Genomic DNA, 21,980 nt, shown 5'->3' on the forward strand with positions numbered 1-21,980 from the left:
ACCATATGAGGAAAGTTGCAAACTTCTGCTATGTAAAAAACATGTATCCGGTGCATCCAAGATAATAGCTTCAGTATGAAAATGATACTACAGAGAAAAGTGAAGAGAAGAGATAAATATGGGTATGCAGCATACCATTGTATTGATGCCAATAGTTACACTTTGTATGTTCTGACAGTTGTGTGGCAATTTGTAAAATAAGCTAGTAATTTTGGTGTGAAGAACTATGTTATTATATCAGTGTCAACTCTTGTAAGCAACAAGAAGCACAATTTCGTACAAGAATACTATTCAGATGATAGAACTATACGGAATGGAACTAAATACATAATATCATCCTGGATGTAAGTAAGTAACTTCATCTGGTAAGTGTCAATAGAATGCAGCACTACTTGGCTGTAAGTTCTGTTTCAAGCATATAACTCAAAGTTACGGTCTTAGAGATAAGGTTCAACCGATCTTCAAGAATTCACCTTTTGTAGAAAGAAACCATAGGAGATAACTGATTAAGCTCGCACAAGCACTATGTGATCCTGTTTGAAATTTTTGTCATATACGTAACATGAAAGACATAAATGTATTACTGTAGCAATAATTTTTCCCTCTGTATGCTTTGATATCCTCAGGCTTATCGAATGACTGAAATTGAGTAGAAAATTTCCCCTTGATTTAAACTTGGGGAGGAAAACCCAGACACAAAAAAAAAGAAGAAAGAAACTGGAACAAAATCTTATAATTGATGGTACTCAATTCACATGTTTGGCTGGCTGGCTGGCTGGCTGTGGAACACCTTTGAATTCAAATGCCTCCTCCTCATCCTCCTGCTGCTGCTGCTGATAAAAACAATATTACCTTAGAGGACTTCAATAAAAAGTGATATGATTCATAGTTCTTAACAACAAAATAACAAACAAATGAGTGAACTGTCACCAGTAACCCAAAAACTAAAGAAATCTGTCGTTTGTACAGTGAGAAACTACCTTTCAGGTTAACCAGTAATTTTTACATCACCTTGTGAAGAAAAAGAGAATGCACAGGTACAGGTTACACACAAAAGTGATTTTCTTTAATTCTAAACTATCTTGCTTGGTTTCTTGCCAAGGAAACAGTAGATAACTCTAGATACAGTTTCAGAAGAAAACATGGGCGCCAGCATGAGGAAATAGAAATGTTATCAGATCAAACTTGACTATACAAATCTGATAGATAACCAATGATTAAAAAAATGAAAGATTTAAAAATGAAACAGTATACCCACATTGCTATGCAGCTCACTTTCTGCTTAAGCTTAGTTTTGAAAGTACTGCAGCTGCCTGATCACCACCCAGAAGAAAATAAGGATGTCTCAGAGCTGCAGCAGCAGATAAACGTCCTCTTCGTAGGGAACCTCTCTCAGATACAAGCCTTGTAGCTAAGTCCCACCCTCTACCAGATTCACCATCTAGAATTTGGAAGTCAGGCCTGTTGCGAGTATAGTCCCTCCATTTTTTCAGATCATATCCACAGTTTTTTAGTTCCAAGTTGAAATTCTTCAAAGCAGCAGAAGACCTCAAGGATGGAATTGCCATTTGAAGAAGTACAATCCCAGCTGAATACATATCAAACAAATCAGGGCTGTTTAACTGCACAATAATCACATAACTCCACTTTAGCACTTCCTCAAAAAAACAAATGTGTGGAATAAACAGTACGCGACTAAGATATAAACAAATCTTTTAGTTAATATCTTAACTAAGTCGGAAGATTCTTAACTATGAGTCCTCAAATTTTAATTCACAGAACAATCCTATTTTTGTGAACTGATCTTCGCCAACATGCTGCATGAATGGAGTGAAGTTGTTACGTACCTGAGTACGCAAACTATCCAAATACAACCTTTCACACTCTCTCACACGTAATAGAACAATAAACACACGTAATAGAACAATAAACGAATAACAATGGATGAATGAATCTCTTTTATTGATGATAATATCTGAATAAACAAGGGTAAACAATAATTGGGAGCATAACCTCCTTCAATTACTTTGAGAGCATAACCTCCCTCACAAGACAATAATGTCTGTCACAAAACTCAATAATCAAAAGCATCCCCTTTAACCCTAGACTCTAACCTTATTTATATTAATTATTTCCCGCCCATCTCTTATTAAATATTCCTCTAGAATATATCTGCATTTAATATAAATATCCTTATATTTATTTAATATAAATATCCCTATATTTAATATAAATATCTCTCCGTATATTATCCTAGCATATATCCTTAATTATAAATATCTTATATTGAATATTTCCCTAAATATATATTTATTTACTCTAATTAACTTATACTATATTTATTTACTCTAATTAACTTATACTAAATATTCTCTCTGCTCATATACTTTCTAACCTTTATTATTACCCCTACCTTAGATCGTAACAGAAGTAGTATACCTGCCAAAGGATTGGAGAAAGGAAAGCAGCAATTGGTTCTGGTGGTGGACTTGGTGTTTCTTCTGGGAGTACATATAATTCTGGGGGGCAATAGTCAGGATCTAAAAGGGTACGGTTGGGAATATAATTCTTTCCAATCCGCAAGTCTGTTGCTGCACCAAAATCAATGAGTTTAATCTGCCCTCGTTTAGTAACCACTAAGTTGGCTGGCTTTACATCCCTGTGAACAATGCCATTATCATGAATTTTCCTCAGAGATGTAATGATCTGGCGCAGTATTTGTTTGATGATCAATGCATTTCGTTTTGAAGAGTCAACACCTTGCAGAACACGTCCAAACATCACAGGTTCTAAGTTTGAAGGAAAGTTTCGATCCTTCATGTAATCAGCAAGAGTGCGATCCCCCTGTGACACAAGCAACCTTCCAATTAGTTAAATAAATGGAGAACTAAACGAGACTAAGATGGAAAATTTAATTTATATTTACAAGATGGCATTCAACACCATGAAAAATACTTTTTTTATAAAACTCCTGACAGTTAAATAGGCATGATTAGTTCATCTATGGCTATTGTTGATGCAATAGAAATACAAGCTAGAGCACCTCAAACTTCCAAACAAGCCATTTTCCACCTTTTGTAAACTGTGAATTTGTTTTATCAGCTACAAAACTTCCAAGGAAGTCGGCACATGTTTCGGGAGCTGCTCTAGATAGCCTGTAATTGAACCACTCCTCATAATCACCAAACTCCGCAGCACCTTGAATTTCCACCTTAACCTGCACATCCCATTAATCAGATGCAAAATACCTTTTTTAGACTACATAGTCTAAAAGTAGAAAATGGATATTCAGCAAATCAAGTATCCAATTTACTGGTTTAAACATTTGAATTATACATCTTCCTTCTCTTGATCAGAAAACAAGAGTTTATAATAGAGAAAAAAGACAGAATGAATGAGAATCCTAATCATCAAAGGTTTAGTAAAAAAATTCAGATATAGTTCTTTAAGCATTCCTATCCAATCAGAATTGGAATTTCAACTCAATATTCTGCATAATAAAGGGATGTGTTGAGAATCAGTAAATTTACCAAAGGTAAAACTCTATCTAAGTTTGTGCATAGAACAAACAAACACCAACATAAGATCACTGTTCTTTCCTTCCTTAAAGAAGTTCCTACAATAGTACCTTTTTAAGAATGACTTTATCCTTAGACTTGGGTTCCACCTGCGTTGTCTTGCCTCTTCCCCTCTTCTGCACCAAATCAACACTCCCATTATTCCCATTCCCATTCTTCGGAACCAAAACACCCGAATAGACAACACCGAAAGACCCTTCACCAAGCTTTTCTCCAACCACAAAGTCACTCCTCTTCAAGTTCCTCCTTCCAACCAAATTGTCCAACCCCAGTTGAAGAGGGGCCAAAAGGTATGCATCAATGGCACCAACAAGCACACCTGGCCTCGCAGTCAGGTAAATCCACGTCAACCCACCAAACACGAGAACCGCCCACCTCTGCATGTCAGATAACCCTTCAGTCACTCTTTCAAACTGCACTATTCCCGATTGGATACTTTGAAACTGGTCCATGCCAACACTGTTCTCCACCAACCCTTTGGCCACATCACCAAACACTGCATGGCACTTTGCAGAGTTGCTCTTCAAACGGTGGTTTGAGTTTTGCAAGAAAGAAGCATTGTTTGGAGTTGTGAGCTTCATGGAAGAGGCCATTTGGCTGTGTTTGAGCGTGGAAGTAGCAGTTGGAGTTGGAGGGAGCAGAGAAGCCATTGGATGATGATGCTTCTCAGATCAGAGGCACCACTTTTGCCACTTCTTCTTCTTCTTCTTCTTCCTATTCATCCATTCTTTCTCTTGGTCCAAATTTAATGCCTCATCCATCGTACTTGGAGCCACAGAAAAATATTAAACACGTGTAACACTTTCTTTAGATTATGGAAAATAAATTTTTTAAACTTATTTTAATACAATTTATGATCTTAATTCATCATAAAATATGCTCAATTTTACAATATATTTGTAAAAAATAATATACATACATTTGTTTAAATTCAGTCTGAAATTTATAATATTTTAAAGTAAAATGCGTTTAGTTCCTCTATATTTTGCTTAAAATTATTCTTATATTTTATCATTTCTCTTTAAATATTATCTTTGATGTTTTTTTTCTTTAACTATGAATACCCCGTGATCTTAAATTCTACACAACAAAATATATTTGCCGACCATAAAAAAAATTGAGTGACAAAAAACATCATTTATTATTTCTTTTTCTCTTTCTTTAAGGTTAAAAGTAATACTTTTTTAGAATTTAAGTATGAAGGCCCATCTTCACTTTAATTAAAATTCTTTATAATAATATAAACATTAATAAATAATTCATTTTAATTTTATTAATGTTTCAAACACCATCATACTCATCACATAGATGTTGTGTTCTTGCTTGTATTTTTCTTACATGGAACATGTCTTACTATATATATTGTTTATAAAAATGTAACAAAAATTATTTGTCAATATCATTTTAAAATAATGAATAATTAGAAATATATTTTCTTGAATAATTAAAAATAAGGTTTGGTGGGAAACGGAATTGGTGGTTCTCCGATTCTTTCTAAATTGCCAAACTTTAATCTTACAATTTATTTAATATTATCATTTTAATTATTACATTATTGTATTATTATATCATTATTATTAATTATTATTATCATTATTGTTATTTGTTAATTTGTTATTACATTTTTACACTATTCGTTTCTTAAGTTATTGTCTTCCAACTAACGGTTTTCTTTAGCCGTTCCGTTCCATTCCGCGGGGAAATTCTCTCTGCGTTACCATTTCATTTGCATTTGCATTTTCACCTCGATCCAATCCCTTTCCTCTTCTCCTCAATAGCACACTGTGTTTGTTTCTTCAAGGTCAGGTTGGGGTTCCTTTCTGTTTTGGTTTCTACATTTCTTCGTTCATTTGCTTATTGTATGATTGTTGTTGTCATCCTTCAATTGAATGGTTTGTTGTTGTTGCAGCAGGAGGGGGAGGGGGAGGAACAATCGCCAACATGGATGCAATATGCGGTGCAATGAAATGACATTATTTTTCCACCAATGTGGGCTTAAAGGCCCATCACGTTGCATCATTTGTTTACCTTTTTGCTATTTGGTTGATTTTTAGATTGCAAGCAATACAAGAAGAGACAAGAAGAGGGTTTTTTGTTGATATTATTCTATTTTGAATCTGGTTGGAATTGTATAGCCTTGTTCAGGGATTGGCTTGCCAATGTACTGAACAAGTTTTGAATTTGAGTGCACCGCGTCAGGGGGGGATCGTGGAGTGCTATGGAACGTAATGCTCCAAACATTCCCCCCTCTGAAACTTCCCATCCTCGCCGCAACAGGGTTCGTCCCAAAAGCAGCGTCCAATTTGATGATAACACCCTCTTTCATTATGACAATGGCAACGTCATCTATGTTAATGATCCCACCAAGACTAATGAAAAGTATGAGTTTTGTGGGAATGACATCCGAACCAGCAGATACACTCTTCTCAACTTCTTGCCCAAGAATCTGTTCATTCAGTTCCACCGGGTCGCTTATCTCTATTTCCTTGCCATTGCTGCCCTGAATCAGCTTCCTCCACTAGCTGTTTTCGGCCGAACCGTGTCCCTTTTCCCCCTATTGTTTGTGCTTTGCGTCACTGCTATCAAGGATGCCTACGAGGATTGGCGCAGGCACAGGTCAGATTGCTATGAAAACAATCGTGAGTGTCTGGTTCTTCAATCGGCTCAGTTCCGTTCCAAGAGATGGAAAAATGTGCAGGCTGGTGATGTGATTAAAATCTTAGCCGATGAGATGATTCCTGCTGACATGGTCTTGCTGGGGACAAGCGATCCTAGTGGGGTTGCTTATATTCAAACAATGAATCTGGATGGTGAATCGAATTTGAAGACACGGTTTGCCAAGCAAGAAACAGTTTCAGCGTTTTTGCAAGATGCTTGTGCTGTCTCTGGAGTTATTAGATGTGAACCACCTAATCGGAATATCTATGAGTTCACTGCCACCATGGAGTTAAATGGCCATAAGATTCCCCTTAACCAGTCAAACATTGTTCTGCGTGGTTGCATGCTGAAGAACACGGATTGGATAATTGGTGTTGTGGTCTATGCAGGACAGCAAACAAAAGCAATGTTGAACAGTGCAGCTTCCCCTTCCAAGAGAAGCAAACTGGAAAGTTACATGAATAGAGAAACTTTGTGGTTGTCAGTTTTTCTTTTTATCATGTGCGCAGTTGTTTCCCTAGGGATGGGTCTCTGGCTGGTACGCCATAAGCATGAGCTTGATACCTTGCCTTACTACAGAAAAAAATTCTTCAACAAAGGGCCAAATGAGGGAAGGAAATACAGGTACTATGGGATAACAATGGAAACTTTCTTCTCCTTTTTGAGCTCTATTATTGTGTTTCAGATAATGATACCAATATCTCTATATATCACAATGGAGTTAGTTCGATTGGGCCAGTCATACTTCATGATAGAGGACAAGGATATGTACGATTCTAAATCTGGATCAAGGTTCCAGTGTAGATCATTAAATATAAATGAAGATTTGGGTCAAATACGCTACGTGTTTTCTGACAAGACAGGAACTCTAACAGAAAACAAAATGGAGTTTCAGAGAGCCAGTATTCATGGAAAGAGCTACGGGAGCTCCTTGCATACAGATGATGAAAGTACAGGTATTTTTTTCTTTATTTCAGCTTCACTTGAGGTCATTATGTAATTCCAGTTTGCTTAAAGGTGTGGAACGATGCGTTGATCTCTGTCATGCTGATATAGTTTGAAATTTGCTGAAAAGCTTTATGTGTGTTGCACTGAGATCATTAGAAAAATTTTGGTTTTCATGGAAGTTTCAGTGGTGCGCTAGTTTTGATATTTTTGGTATATGACAATGAGTGCTTTACTGGTGCCCGTAAAATACACCACCATTTCCCAGTAGCACGATGTTCTCTTGGGCTTTCATTTTCTGTTTATTTACCTAAATAAATCCTGGGATTGACCTGTGGAATATGTTTCATTCATATCTATAGATCTGTATATATGTAGGACTGACTTTCTGTCTCGAAATTTCCGCCTCATCTTAGACTTGTCTGATGAAATGTCCGTACCCTTCAATAAGTTTTTTCTATCATCCACCATTTGATTATGTTGTATGTTTGAGCTGAATGACTACTTGATTTCTCTTTAGAATCATCTATAAGCTTATGATGCAATGAAAATTTGATGCTGAATATGTGTATCACAAACCGAATTTTGGTAATGTTTTGCAGAAGCAGCAGCCAATAACAGTAAACGAAAATGGAAACTCAAATCTGAAACTCCTGTTGATTCTGAACTAATGGCATTGTTGCGGAAAGACTCAAATTTAGATGAAAGAATTGCTGCTCATGAGTTTTTCCTCACATTGGCGGCTTGTAATACTGTGATCCCCATTATCAGTAGTGGTAAAGTTTCCAGTTGTGGAAAAGATGAATCAAATCATGAAATAGAAGGTATTGATTACCAGGGAGAGTCTCCTGATGAACAAGCTCTAGTTTCAGCTGCATCTGCATATGGATATACTCTATTTGAGCGAACATCTGGAAATATTGTTCTTGATGTCAATGGTGAGAAACTCAGGTAAATAGCGACTTCCATTTGGCGCGAAACTATATGTTTTGCTTTCCAAATGTTTTTGGGCTTTTGTATTTAATGAAATTGACTTTTATTTACATAGCATTTAGAAATGCAGCCTTTTATGTTTTGTGTGGTTTATATTCAATTAATCATTTCTGTGTGCATTATTGTAGGTTGGACGTATTGGGCCTGCATGAGTTTGATAGTGTGCGAAAGAGGATGTCAGTTATTCTCCGGTTTCCTGATAATGTTGTTAAGGTGTTGGTTAAAGGCGCTGACAGTTCAATGTTTAGCATTTTAGCTCCTGACAAAGAAGGAAACAACGGAATACAGCATGAAACTCAGAGTCATTTAAGTGAACATTCTATGGAAGGTTTACGAACTCTTGTAGTTGGCTCCAGGGATCTTTCAGATGCTGAATTTGAGGAGTGGCAAAACATGTATGAAGATGCAAGCACTTCATTGACTGATCGAGCTGCAAAACTACGTCAAACAGCGGCTCTGATAGAATGCAACCTAAAGCTTCTCGGAGCAACTGGAATTGAGGACAAGCTGCAGGAGGGTGTGCCAGAAGCCATTGAGTCCATGCGGCAAGCTGGAATCAAGGTCTGGGTTCTTACTGGTGATAAGCAGGAGACTGCAATTTCAATTGGTCTTTCTTGTAAACTTCTGAGTAGAGACATGCAGCAGATCATTATAAATGGCACTTCAGAGGTTGAGTGCAGAAAGCTCTTGACTGATGCTATAGCAAAGTATGGATTGAAATCTTCAAGTAGAGAACATCAGAATCTGAAGTGCAAAACTGATTCTAGACATGATTGCCCTGATATTCACGATAATACAAAATCATTGGGCTTGCCCAAGTCAAATGCAGGGAAAAAAGAAGGAACTACTGCTCCATTGGCACTCATAATTGATGGAACCAGTTTAGTTTATATTTTGGAGAAGGAACTGGAGTCAGAGGCAAGATTAACCTTGCTCACTTGAAATTTTCATTAGGAATATTTACACATATTGGAAAACTGAAGCTTAATTTATTTAAGTGCTGTTTATGTTGGTATCAATAATTTCATGGCAAATATTTACTGTTTTCCATTTTCCTTTCTACAGCTTTTCAAACTTGCAACTTCCTGTAGCGTTGTGCTATGCTGCCGTGTTGCACCCTTGCAGAAAGCAGGAATTGTTGATCTGATAAAAAGCCGCACAGATGATCTGACATTAGCTATTGGTGATGGTAAGTTCTTCATAATGATATGAAATTAGTATACTTTACATTTGTACCTTTTTGGGTGCCCGAATCTGGCTAATAGTTGAGGTCATCAAGATTCTTTTGCATGTAACTTGTTATTTGTATGATCAGATGCATTTAAAACGAAGATTTTCAGTGTCTAACTTATGACCTCTTCTGTTTGTGTTTTACTACTTTGGACAGGGGCAAATGATGTGTCGATGATCCAAATGGCAGATGTTGGTGTTGGAATATGTGGGCAGGAAGGGCGCCAAGCTGTGATGGCATCAGATTTTGCCATGGCACAATTCCAGTTCTTGAAAAAATTGCTTCTGGTTCACGGACACTGGAATTATCAGCGTGTTGGTTATCTTGTTCTGTACAACTTTTACCGCAATGCTGTCTTTGTGTTGATGCTATTCTGGTATGTATAGCTTTCTTTTCATACTGCAGGTTGACTTCCACCTATTTATTCAATATAATTAGTCTTTCTTTTAACTTGTTGATTCATTCTTGTGCTCAGCATATATACACATACATATGTACATACATATACATATACATATACATATGTACATACATACATATGTACATATATATATATACATATATATATATATATATATATACATATATATATATATATATATATATATATACATATATATATATATATATATATATATATACTTTTTTTTTTTTTTTGTTATTTGTTCTTTAAATATTTGTAGGCTTGAACTTGAACTTGAAAATTTTCCTTTTCACTATTTTTCCTACATCAACTGGGAAAAGGAATTTATCCAAGTTTGTATGTTAACACTTGTCAGTGAAGTTCCCCATTAAGAATAGTCTGCTTCTGGCTGTATGCTATGCTATCCATGTTCAAATTTGTAATATGTTGGAGGATGTATTGCCAATTCTTTGGCTTGGTCGTAGAAGTAATTTAGTTTTACATAATGAGATTTTATAAAACTTTTATTGATTCTATCACGGTGTCTTCCTTGTCCGTAGGTATATATTATGCACTGCTTTTTCTACAACTTCTGCATTGACAGAGTGGAGTAGTGTATTTTATTCTGTTATATACACATCTATCCCCACTATCATTGTTGGTGTGTTGGACAAAGACTTGAGTCATAGTACACTCTTGCTGTATCCAAAATTATATGGTACAGGTCACAGGCATGAGGCTTACAATTTGCAATTATTTTGGATTACAATGATTGACACGTTATGGCAGAGTCTTGCTCTCTTCTACATTCCCGTATTCATCTATAAGGACAGCACAATTGATATATGGAGCATGGGCAGTTTATGGACAATTTCAGTTGTTATCCTTGTAAATGTACACCTGGCTCTGGACATTAACCAGTGGGCACTGGTTAGTCATGTTGCTGTATGGGGATCAATAATCGTTACATATGGCTGCGTGGTGATATTGGATTCTATACCTGTCTTTCCCAATTACGGGTTAGTCAAAGTCTTCCTATTAGCATACTATATTTTAGATTAGTACTGTGGGATATATAGCTAATGTGCCTCTAATAATTTCAGGACTATTTATCATTTGGCAAGTTCCCCTACATATTGGATGACAATTTTTCTTATAATAATCGTGGCATTGCTACCTCGCTTTTCTTGCAAAGCCTTTTATCAAGCCTTTTGTCCTTCAGATATCCAGATAGCCAGAGAAGCTGAGACAATGACAAAACAGCATGATAATTTGCAACCAAAGTGTCCAGTTTCCAAATAACTCGAGTTATTATTAATCTTGTAGAAACTAGAGAATCTCATCGGAATGGTTTCCACTGTAATTTTTCCATCACATTGCATTCTTGTGGCAGTTGGCTGTACAAGTGACCAGGCAAGTGTATGCTTTCTCTGTTTAATCCAAAACATATTTTGAATGGTGTTCTTTTATAGTTATTTATTGATATTTTATTTAATTTCATTGAACGCAGTGGTTTTCAAAAACGGAGAGTGAATTTAATAGTTTTAGATATGTATTACTAATAGTCCAAAGCTATCTTAGAATAAGTAGTTAAGAGAGACGGAGATATCTCAATGGTTTATGATAGCGCTTTATCCCTAATGACGAAATAGCAATGCTGTTACTCAGATTTTATAGAATTTAGAAATTGTATCTTAAAGGTTTTAGGTACTGGTCCTTGAGTAGCTAATACTCAACGGTGTCAAAATATAAGGACCAATAATTACCAATAATAGCATCTATAGGTGTGACCAAAAATCATATTTATGGAAATTGAGGACCAAAATCTTCGTTAAATATTGAATTTACGATTTGATTTTTTTCGTCAAAATTTGGACAAATATTCAACATAGATAAGGGAGATATTATTTTGGAGTTTTAGGGGTAAAATGAGAGCTCTCTATAATATTTATTTGTAGCATTATATTTAGATATTCTTTATACAAAACTCTGTACTTTGCTGTCTGTCTTTTTTTTTGGGACTTGGCCTTCAATAATCATTGGTATCAGATAGTATGCTGAACCTCTCTGTTTTTTAGTCAGCTATATATTCCTCTCTTTGTAAGATGCTTAAGATGTAATAATTCAGTTACACTTTCAGTTGCAATTGTTAAAATTCAGTTACATTGTCTCTCTTTTACTTTTTGATATTCAAGTAGTATTTTTTATTTCTTTTTGTTGCTATAAAGGTTTAAAAGCTCTTGTTGCATGTTGCAACTTCATTCAACTCAGCCTATCTATCAAATGGCACCATGAGTCTTTGATTTGGGCAACAGTCAGATGAGTATATTATAATTGCCTTGGGAATAGTTTTGCATGAAAAAACAACGATGGATTTGATGGGTGGTTCTCTCTCATCAAAATGAGTCTTCAAATTTAAAATATTCAATTATATAATTTCTGAAGGGAGAATGGATGTCATTTGGCAGCAACAAGGATTCCTCTCTGCAATACGAGAATTTATTAATTTGTTAACTAAAAATCTGGCTTGCTTTGGGTTCTGTACTGTTGGTCAATCTTATAGAGGAATCTCCCATGGCACGGAGTTCTCCCCGCACTAGAAAAACCAAACTTTGGCATTTTGAGTTCTTTGACAACATAAATCCCAAATTTATGCTCGATGTATGCGACTCTGCAATGCTTATCCACACTGTCTGCATTGTTTACTGCTAAAATATCCTGTGGCAATGAAATTTGGACAGTTATTTAAGCTATTTTGGTTAAGAATGGTTTTTATTGGACGCTTTCTGAGATGGTTTTTGTTTACATTTGCCAACTCCTTGGATGGTCATGGGTTTAGCAAACAGTTGAGGAAACATGTATTCAGTTTATGTTTTGTAACTGACAAACGAGTTAAAAGCTCACCATTGAATGTCACCAATTGCTATTTTCTACTGTGTTATTTTCGAGTGACTATTATGGTTATTGTACCAGAATATATATATATATATATATATATATATATATATATATATATATATATATATGCATGCATATGTACATGGATGAAGATGGAAAAATGTTTGTGCTGACCCCTTCTTTTACAGAAATAAAATAAGCACTCTTGTCAAGTGTTTAGGTCCGTTTGTACTTGGCCCTAATCTTTTGTGAGGTCAATTCTTCAGGTGAGTAGCATCAGCAAATTGCAACAACTCAAAATAGGTGCTCATCCTGCACAGTAATCAAGTATGTCGTGGGGAATCACATATGAAGCCAAGCTTAGTAAATGCATCACATAATGAAGGTAAAAGGGAGAGGAAGAATGAAAGAGAGTTAAAGATGAGAAATGATACTTTCACCCACAAATTTTTTACATTAATTTCACACTACTTTTCCTAATTTTTTTACTCTCTTTGTTCTTCTAAAAGTATAAAAATTTACTTAATGACTTGTTAAATAGATACTCTGCAGTTGATTGTGGGTGAAATCTAAAAAATGGGGCATGGCATCATGATCATGATCCACTTGTTTGAGAGAATGGTTACTGTACAGAGCAACCAGATGTACAAAAGTCATGTAAAAATCAAGCTTGTATTATCCTTATAATCCCCTTTTTGAAACAGGAAAGAAAAAGATAAACTGTCTCAACAAAAGATAAAATAAAATAATGCAATTTTCTGCAATCCGTACAGTCCCTTTTTCCAGTTTATAGTCAAACCAACAGACAACCCTGCAAAATGCTTCAACTAAGACTGCAAGAGGCACATGAGAAATCAAGTCTCACTCTTTGTTCTGGAACTGAGCTACACTGAAAACACCAAGCAAATTCGTTTATTCTGTTTACACTCTTGTGCAACACTTCTAACAAAACTAACTTAAACTTTATAATAAATGTTTACTTATAGATCTAGAAGAGAAGTATGTACAGATATGGTTCTAAACAATGAACTCATACTTTTTCCACTCTTTTTTGTGCTAAATAACTTTTCCATTCTCAATTGTGAGTCTGTGATAGTTTTTCAAACTATAGACTCAAATCTGTCAGTATATAAATCAATAACCAATGAGTTGAGAATTTTACGTTAACTATAAATAACTATAAATAAAATAAGATTTATAATATATTAATAGATGTAAATTTATTTTATAAACTGATTTTATAGAATTAAGTTAAAATTAAAATTTATTTCTTAACTATTGCGAAACATTAGTTATAATTCAAAATTTCATTAATGCATCTTAGAAATTCATAATAGAAAGCTTTTATCAAATATAACTTAAAATGATGATATGTAAGAACGAAGTTTGGTTAGAAAACTTCTACTATAAAAAAAATCACAACGTAGATTATCTAAAAGTCTAAAATTTTAAATTCCACAAAAACAAAAGTAAGAATTTAAAAGTTCCTATATATTTTTTTTCCATTCTTTTTCCTGTTTAGCTTTAATGTGTCAATGTATTATTCTTCTAGAAAAGATGCGTTGCAAAGTTTATAATGGGTGACAGCAACATTCCGTACAACCCGGAAGGGTAACATTGTCCTTTCACATCCAAACATAGTCACTGTAATGCTCTCATGTTACATGTCTCTTCACGTCATCATATGACACAATCACAGTGACATCAGCGCAACAATCTTCACACACCTGGCACATCCTAAGCCATCGATTGTTATGTGGGTCTCAGTTTTGTTATTCAACACCAAGTGGTTCTTTAATGTAGGCACAAATGCACCAAAATTCATTCATATAATAATAATAATAATAATAATATAATGATTATTTAAATGAAGGATCGAGAATAAATAATTGCTATCATGATGAGCAACTTTTGCAAATTTAAATGTTGTTTCTGGTCCGATTTCTAACCTCTCTCTCTTTGTCACTATGCCAACCATAGTCAACAATACATTTGTTTATCAAAGAAATACGAGAAAATGAATGTGAAAGAAAGAAATAATTTAAATACAAAAAGTTAGTGCAAAATATATTTATGGATGTATCACTTTAATCCTAGCATCTACGTAGTAAGTCACATTAGATAAATAATTAAATACGACAACAGCTTAAACACTTGGATAGGGAAAATTTATTAAAATATTATAAATAAGAATATCTTAATTATTGTTATGATAAGTAAATGTGAAATACAATAAATGGATACTATTCATTTACATTATACAAGTAATTTAGTAATCAAACACTAATCAAGTATTACGACCACTTGATTGTGTAACCTATATATACATTGTGCGTGTAAATTGTAAATTTATTACATCTCATGTGAAGCCCACTTTTCCCTTACTAGAAAATTATGAAAAATAAGATTTTGATAAAATGTGATATAATTATTTTATTTGTTTTTTGTTTTAATTGTAAATAATATAATTTTAATTTTATCTTTTTATTATCCTTTTATTGTAATTTTCTTTCTAAATTAGAAAGAATAAACTATAGGACTAATATATTTTTTTTAATGGAAAATTTATTATTTTTATTTCTTTCGCAGTTTTCCATTTCAAGCCTTTTCTCCTCTCACAAAGGAAGTGTAAAATTTTCATTTAAAATAACATTGAATGCCAACCAACTATGGGCTAATTCACGTTTATTTCCTTGAAACGAGTGAATCTGAAAACACATTTACACATTAGAACGATTTTTTTATTTAAGTTCAATTTGTATATAAGTTAAAGGGTAAAAGTAAAAAAAATGTTTTTGAATTGATAATATGTTTAAAATAATGAGATTTAATTATTTCAATAATAAAACTTTGAAGTATAAATAAAATTATTATAATGAATTTTATTATCTTAAATCATATTATTTCTCTAAATTTCTTTTTTTCTAGAGTTTTTTTTACTTTTTTTTAGATTTTTTAATCATTCATTTATGTATTTGAAGATCAGAAACCGTTAGGGTGATTTTTGAGGCGAGTTCTGCTCTTCTATCAATAGTTTATGTAATAGAGTAAGTTAGTTTTTATTGTTTATTCTATCTATGCACTTAGACCATCTTTGTTCGCATGTGGTGTTTAGGCTTTCTTTAAGATTTTTGTTGATCAGTGGTCCTAATAGTGTGTCATAATCGTGTTTGTATTGTTACTAGGAGCATATAGAACTTCATGTGCGTATGGAGGTGTTTTCAGGAATGCTTGAGTTCTTGATCTATCTTTCAGGTAAGTGAAGCTAATTAGATTATTTTAAGTTTTATACAATTTTAAATTTGTGATTTGCATGATTGGTTTGTATGATGAAGTTAGATCAGTTGAATATGATTGTTTTGAATGTTTGCCTTGTAGTTTGTTTGGTTTGAGTTTGTGTTATTAGAAACTTAGAATTTGATCAATTGAGTCAATTGGTACGTGCCCCTAACATTAAAATTTGTTTTTGACTCAAATACTAAGAAGGAAATACCAATTTGACCATTTGAACAGGTCCCATTTTTCAAAATCACAAAATGTTCATCTATTGATATTTGATATAACGTTGAGAGGTGGCAAGCTTGCACTGAACACTAGTATATTGTGCAAGTTTTGAAGCATTTTAGCTCTAGACTGTTGAATGTCAGTCTTGTACTGTTGAGCACAAAAAAATACAAATACTTTAACATTGAGTGATACCAGGGCATCGTTAAGCGTCATTGTCCACTACAGGTCTAGAGTAATTTTAGTTCTAGAATGATAAGTGACAGAAGGGTGTTGTTGAGTGCGATATTTTGCAAGAAGAATGACGTTAAGCATCAAGACTGTCGTCAAACTCCACCTTTTTGCAAAAGGTTTGTTGATAGTTAGGATTGTTACTTTGCGAAATATTTTGCCCTAAGCTCCACTTCTAAGCGACAATGTATATGTTAAAATTTTCTTATATGCTTTAACTTGTTTGAGACAGAATTACCATGGTTTTTGTGTATGTTTAAGATCTATTATGATATTTTTTTGGATTGATAATAGTGTTGTGAACATGTGTGATAAATTTGTTAGAAGAAATTTCAAGGAGAAGTTCTTGTAATGATTTCAGTAGTGTATGTATTGAAATATGAATTCTGTGTTGTGAGTTATTATGTCTCCAATAACCATCCAATCTCAAGTAGAGAAGGATGAAGTATGTGGTGAGAGGAGCAAGAAGCCCTAGTATAGGGGCTTTACTTTGTCCAAAGATCTTAAGAGACTAACGTTGTGTGTGGTACGATGAGATTCATTGGCAATAGCTCTACAGAGTAGTAGAGATCACCACAAGTGCATAACTTTCCAAAATCTGATATCAAAACATGTATCTAAATGGTTAAGTTTAGTATGAATAATTGTAGGTGTTGGGATTGTTGATATGAATTATTTACTTTTGTTAATATCTCTATATGTGTCATATGATTGTTCTTTTTGTACATTAGCTTCTTTCTTTTTGTGTTTGTTTGCCTTATCACCCTAATGATGTGAATAAATGAGAAAGTAATCCAATACCGGACCAATGCCACAACTATGTAGGATAAGAATGATCCATGTTTATGTTTGTTTTAAAAAAATATTATTTTTTTATTTAATAATATGTTTCAACTGTATAATATAATATATATATATATATATATATATATATATATATATATATTATCTGTTTCTAAATATTATTAAAATAAGATGTTACACTGAATTACAAAGTTTAATTATATACACTAAAAAAATTATCGAGAAACAAATAATAATTGTTTTTAAGTTTAATATAAACAAGTTTGCATTCAACTAAAAACAAAAAGTATGCTTCCTCTACTCATGAACAAAGTTGCCACTTATAGTTGTTACAATTTATTACATCAGTCAACATTGACACCATAAGTATAAAGCACAAAACTAAAATATATACAAACAGTACATCAAAATACTTTTTTTTCCTCAGTTTTATTTCTAAGTGGGGTCACATTCTCAAATTTAAAAAAGTTCATGGATCTTGCAGAATTAAAAAAAATGTTTAACTAACACGATCTTGTCATTTTAGAAAGGAAATCCTGACAATTTTTTAAGTTCGTAAATTTCTAAACCCTAAAATAATATGAAAAGGCCAATCACCGGTGCATCCGGTAATGTACCTTGTACAGTGGTGGACCAAACACAAGTGTTTTACAACGTCAAACCAACCAATAATATATATACATGCATAAACAAACATGTACCTATCTAAACAAAATAAAATAAAAAAAAACAAAAGCTACCAACTTTCTTGTATATATATGAATGTAAGAGGCAAGAAGAAGATTTGGAGAAAAGCAATTAAGATAGTTTAAGAGAAGAAGAAGGAAGAAGAAGAAGATGGATCAAAGAAAGGTGTTGGAGGAGCTTCTGAGAGGTTATGAATCTGCTACTAAACTTCGAGTAGTGATGAATGAAAAAGATGAGTCAGAAATAAGAACCCTTCAATGTCTTGCCAAGAACGTGCTTAGATCCTTCACCAACACCCTCTTCCTCTTGAACTCTCATCACCATCATCTCTCTCATCTTCTCTCTCCCACCAAATCTCAGGACTCCCAAGAAAGTTCCAAGACTTTCACCAGTTTCAATAACAGAAGAGGCTGCTACAAGAGAAAGTAATCATTTCTTCTTTTTCTGCAATGCTTCTCTTCCTTTTTAGTGACACAGAATTGATTCTTAGACTCGGTTTGTGTGCATGAGCTAGGTTTGAATTTCACTTTGTTAATTTGAGTTTCAACATTTTTGGATCTCCAAGATAACATATAACTGTCCCTTTGGAACCTAAATATGGTCATTGTTCTTCTGTCTAAGGTGGTTGTTTGATGGTCCCCATCAAATTGTTTAGCATTACTATTCTGATACTATATAAGGTTGTTTTTGTCTTTGATTGTTTGTAGTTTTTACCCTTTTGGTTTTGCTAGCTTATTGTCAAGTTTTAGTGTAAATTAATCAGCATTAATTTGTTGTCTATGCAGAAGACATCCACAAGAATGGGAGAAGATTTCAGAAGCTCCACCAATTGATGGCCATCAGTGGAGAAAGTATGGCCAAAAAGAGATCCTCAAAGCCAAATACTCAAGGTAGGTATAGCAAACTTATAATTTCATTCACCTAAATTGCATCTTTTTCCTTAACTAATAATGTGTTGTAACCTGTGCAGGAACTATTACAGGTGCACTCACAAGTATGATCAGAATTGTCAAGCAACAAAACAAGTGCAAAGAATTCAAGAGAATCCTCCCTTGTACAAGACCACATATTTAGGCCACCACACATGCAATGACTTGCTAAGTTCTGAAATCATACTTGATTCCAATGATTCTCCTTCTGACACTTCCATACTGATAAGTTTTAACAACAGCTTCCCTCCAACCAAGCAAGAAGGTCCCTTTTTATCATCCTCCTCCTCCTCATCATCATCATCTATCAATCCCTCACCATCACTGATCACAGAGGAGATAATTCCATCATGTTATGATTACATGCTACCCCCAGAACCCACTTTCGATGATTACTCAATGCACAATAATGTCACTCCACCACTCGATCACTGGGATGATATGTCTTCTGCCTTGTGTGATTCTGACATTGAAGAAATCAAACGTTTGTTAATGGATTCGGATGATTGATTGGGGTTGCCAAATTTCTTAGATCATTTAACATCACATAGAATCTTTTATCAATTAACTAATTTGTGGTGAAAGTGATATCTAGGAAACTTCTACAATTGTTCAATATATGTCGTTATCATACACATGCACATTTATGGAGTAAATTAATTTGACCAGAATGGTCTTTCTTTTTCACTTATAGACAATATGATTGTGTGTGAACAATTTGCATGAGTTTAGAACTTTGAAAAGAAGATCTTCATGGTACTATGCGTATCTATCACCAAATATAAATACACAGAAAAAACCAATAAAATGAAAGAAGAAAGAGTCATGAAAAGATGGTACTTTTTAAAGATAAAGATATAAACAATGTAAAGCGATGCACCAACAACCCCATCATTTTCAATTTACTACTTAGGCTGCTAAAAAACTAGTGCTTTCTGCACAAATTGGATTTTTATCTACCTTTTTTTTCATAAAAATATTACTTATGAGAATTATCTCCATTAATTATAAATTATAAGTTAATTTTATTTCTAGTGGATGCATGATCTTCAACACTTTAATTCAACCCTACGTGTTTACTAAAGTGTAAACAAGCCGATCTCATCTACTTCAAGAATATGATGTTTGTTATTATCCAACTTATTTTAAAAGAATAACATATAATAGTTTACTTTTTTTTATGATATAGCTTCTTAGTTAATTCTTGTTGGCAAAAGTTATTTAAAAAAAATGTAAAAAAGAAGAAGAAGAAGAACCCAGAAGAATAGATATAATCTTACACAAAAAGAGACAAGGGTCCTGCTGGGTACCACAGTGCCACTAATTAAGGGTCAAACAAGGAATCTTTATCAATGTACACCAATTTTCAAAAAATTTGAGAAATGAGTTTGATAAATTTCCAAGGTTCACACTGAAAAAGAAAAAGTTTGTTGAATCATTTGAATTCAATGATATAACATCGTGTTTCCTTGTCTTAAATGATTTCAACAAAACAATCTATAATAATAATTTTAATTAAATAATTTCTTTTAGAATTTAAGGTTTAATGTTAAAATGTAAGATTTAGAGTCTAAGATTTCCAGTGAGTTTGTAAAAGTTTTCTCACGAAGAATAATATACTAATAAAAATATTTACATATATTATTTTAAGATTTTGAATTCTGTATCTTGATTTTTTATATTGTATGTTTATACTTGTGTTAAATCTTCCTGACTTTTTGGGAAGCGAAAAACATAGTCATCAATATTAACTTAGAATAAAAATCATTAGACGTCATAAAGAAAAAAAAATAAAGTACAAATCATATGTAAGAATTACATATTTTAATATTCTAATTTTGCTAAATACCATTTTCTACAATAAAGACACATATGCGGGTTAAGAAAAAAACAAACAACTCAACAAAAATCAAATACAAATAAATTACTTAAAAGATTACACCATTTTACGACATATTATTGGTGAGTTGCTCAAACAAAATTATTTTTACTTTCAAAATCAATCGTAAAAATTGAAAAGTTATCATAATTACACAATTACCAAGTAATATGCAAAAATATTTTTTATAACAATTATTTATATCGATTATAATCCACAATATATAAAAGGTGACACAATAACATAACTATAAATAAGATAATATTTTCTTATACCTATAACATGAATTTTTTTTGTAATAAAGAAGAAAAAAATTTTCTATATCGATTTTAGTTATAACTCCAATATAAAAAGTGGATGCGATGACATTTTTGTAATAAATAAAAAAACTTTCTATATCAGTTTTAATTGAAATTGAATGTGGTGACATTTTTGTAATAAATAAAAAAAAAATTATATCAGTTCTAATTATAATCTATATAGAAAGTGGACGTGGTGTCAATTTTGTAATAAATAAGAAAATTTTCTATACCAATTTTAATTATAACCAATATAGAAAATAGTTTCTTATTTTTTTTTCTTTTATTTGTAAATAGAGGGTTCCGAAATCCCTAACCCTCGTTCTTCTTTTTTCCCTTTCTCACTCTCATCTCATTCTCCTTCATCATTTGACACACTAACCAGATTTAAATAAAAGCCTTGTCACTTACATGCTGGTGTGTTGGAGATCTAGTGAAGTTGTGTTTTGCAGACGGAGCCAATATGCTTTTGTATGTTGTTCCTGGTAGCAAATATGCTTCAGGCACGGTGGAACTCGCATTCAACGTGGCCCGCGATGCAAATTTATACGTAGTATAACAATTTCAAAATTGTCACTTGTTTTTTTTCTTCTGAGAAGAACATATGGCCACAGTTATTTTAACAACTATTGTTGTATCTACTTTTTGTAGCAATTCCCTGAACAATCGAGACAAAAAGGTTAATCAAAATTTCAAAATTGTCACTTGTTTTGTTTTTCTAGGAAGGACATATGGCCTTGGTTATTACGAATAATTGTTGCCATATGTCTCGCCTATGGTTATATTTGAAAAAAAAAACGCAGGTTACCATTTCACATTCCTCTTCTTCCTTCCTTCGCGAATGAGTGTTTCCACTGTTCGACTCACTTCATCTCTGAACTTGAAGGTCACCCTCACTATTCGACCGTCATCACTACTTCAAACATAGTTGTCGTCGTTGC

The 21,980-nt window shown here is 33.2% G+C and overlaps 3 protein-coding genes across 6 annotated transcripts; 2 read left to right on the forward strand and 1 right to left on the reverse strand.

The window, feature by feature from the left end:
- Positions 1-104: 104 nt before the first annotated feature.
- On the reverse strand, positions 105-4,314 carry LOC124824624 (serine/threonine-protein kinase STN8, chloroplastic-like). 3 transcript variants are annotated; one of them, XM_088094535.1, is made up of 5 exons: positions 3,629-4,314; positions 3,044-3,217; positions 2,440-2,844; positions 1,259-1,622; positions 105-827 (listed from the first exon to the last, which is right to left on the reverse strand). In XM_088094535.1, the coding sequence occupies exons 1-4, from the start codon at positions 4,226-4,228 to the stop codon at positions 1,272-1,274; spliced, it is 1,530 nt and encodes a 509-aa protein (XP_087950661.1). In that variant the 5' UTR covers positions 4,229-4,314; the 3' UTR covers positions 105-827; positions 1,259-1,271. The 3 variants fall into 3 exon arrangements, with proteins under 3 accessions (XP_087950661.1, XP_087950660.1, XP_047153033.2); XM_088094534.1 differs by having other exon boundaries at positions 105-833; positions 3,629-4,313; XM_047297077.2 differs by having other exon boundaries at positions 105-830; positions 3,629-4,312.
- Positions 4,315-5,244: 930 nt separating this feature from the next.
- On the forward strand, positions 5,245-13,392 carry LOC124824623 (phospholipid-transporting ATPase 1-like). Of its 2 annotated transcripts, none has more exons than XM_047297075.2 (9): positions 5,245-5,379; positions 5,491-7,192; positions 7,784-8,132; positions 8,303-9,092; positions 9,240-9,363; positions 9,562-9,781; positions 10,369-10,827; positions 10,912-11,221; positions 12,973-13,392. In XM_047297075.2, the coding sequence occupies exons 2-8, from the start codon at positions 5,797-5,799 to the stop codon at positions 11,108-11,110; spliced, it is 3,537 nt and encodes a 1,178-aa protein (XP_047153031.2). In that variant the 5' UTR covers positions 5,245-5,379; positions 5,491-5,796; the 3' UTR covers positions 11,111-11,221; positions 12,973-13,392. The 2 variants fall into 2 exon arrangements, with proteins under 2 accessions (XP_047153031.2, XP_047153030.2); XM_047297074.2 differs by having other exon boundaries at positions 5,262-5,384.
- Positions 13,393-18,082: 4,690 nt separating this feature from the next.
- LOC124824607 (WRKY DNA-binding transcription factor 70-like) lies at positions 18,083-19,371 on the forward strand. Its single transcript, XM_047297054.2, has 3 exons — positions 18,083-18,357; positions 18,718-18,822; positions 18,903-19,371. Exons 1-3 carry the CDS (start codon positions 18,083-18,085, stop codon positions 19,369-19,371), a joined length of 849 nt encoding a protein of 282 aa, XP_047153010.2.
- Positions 19,372-21,980: the final 2,609 nt, after the last annotated feature.

The sequence above is a fragment of the Vigna umbellata genome, chromosome 7 (genome assembly GCF_029865625.1).
Source record: "Vigna umbellata cultivar VRB3 chromosome 7, Vumbellata_1.0, whole genome shotgun sequence".
NCBI lineage: Eukaryota > Viridiplantae > Streptophyta > Magnoliopsida > Fabales > Fabaceae > Vigna > Vigna umbellata.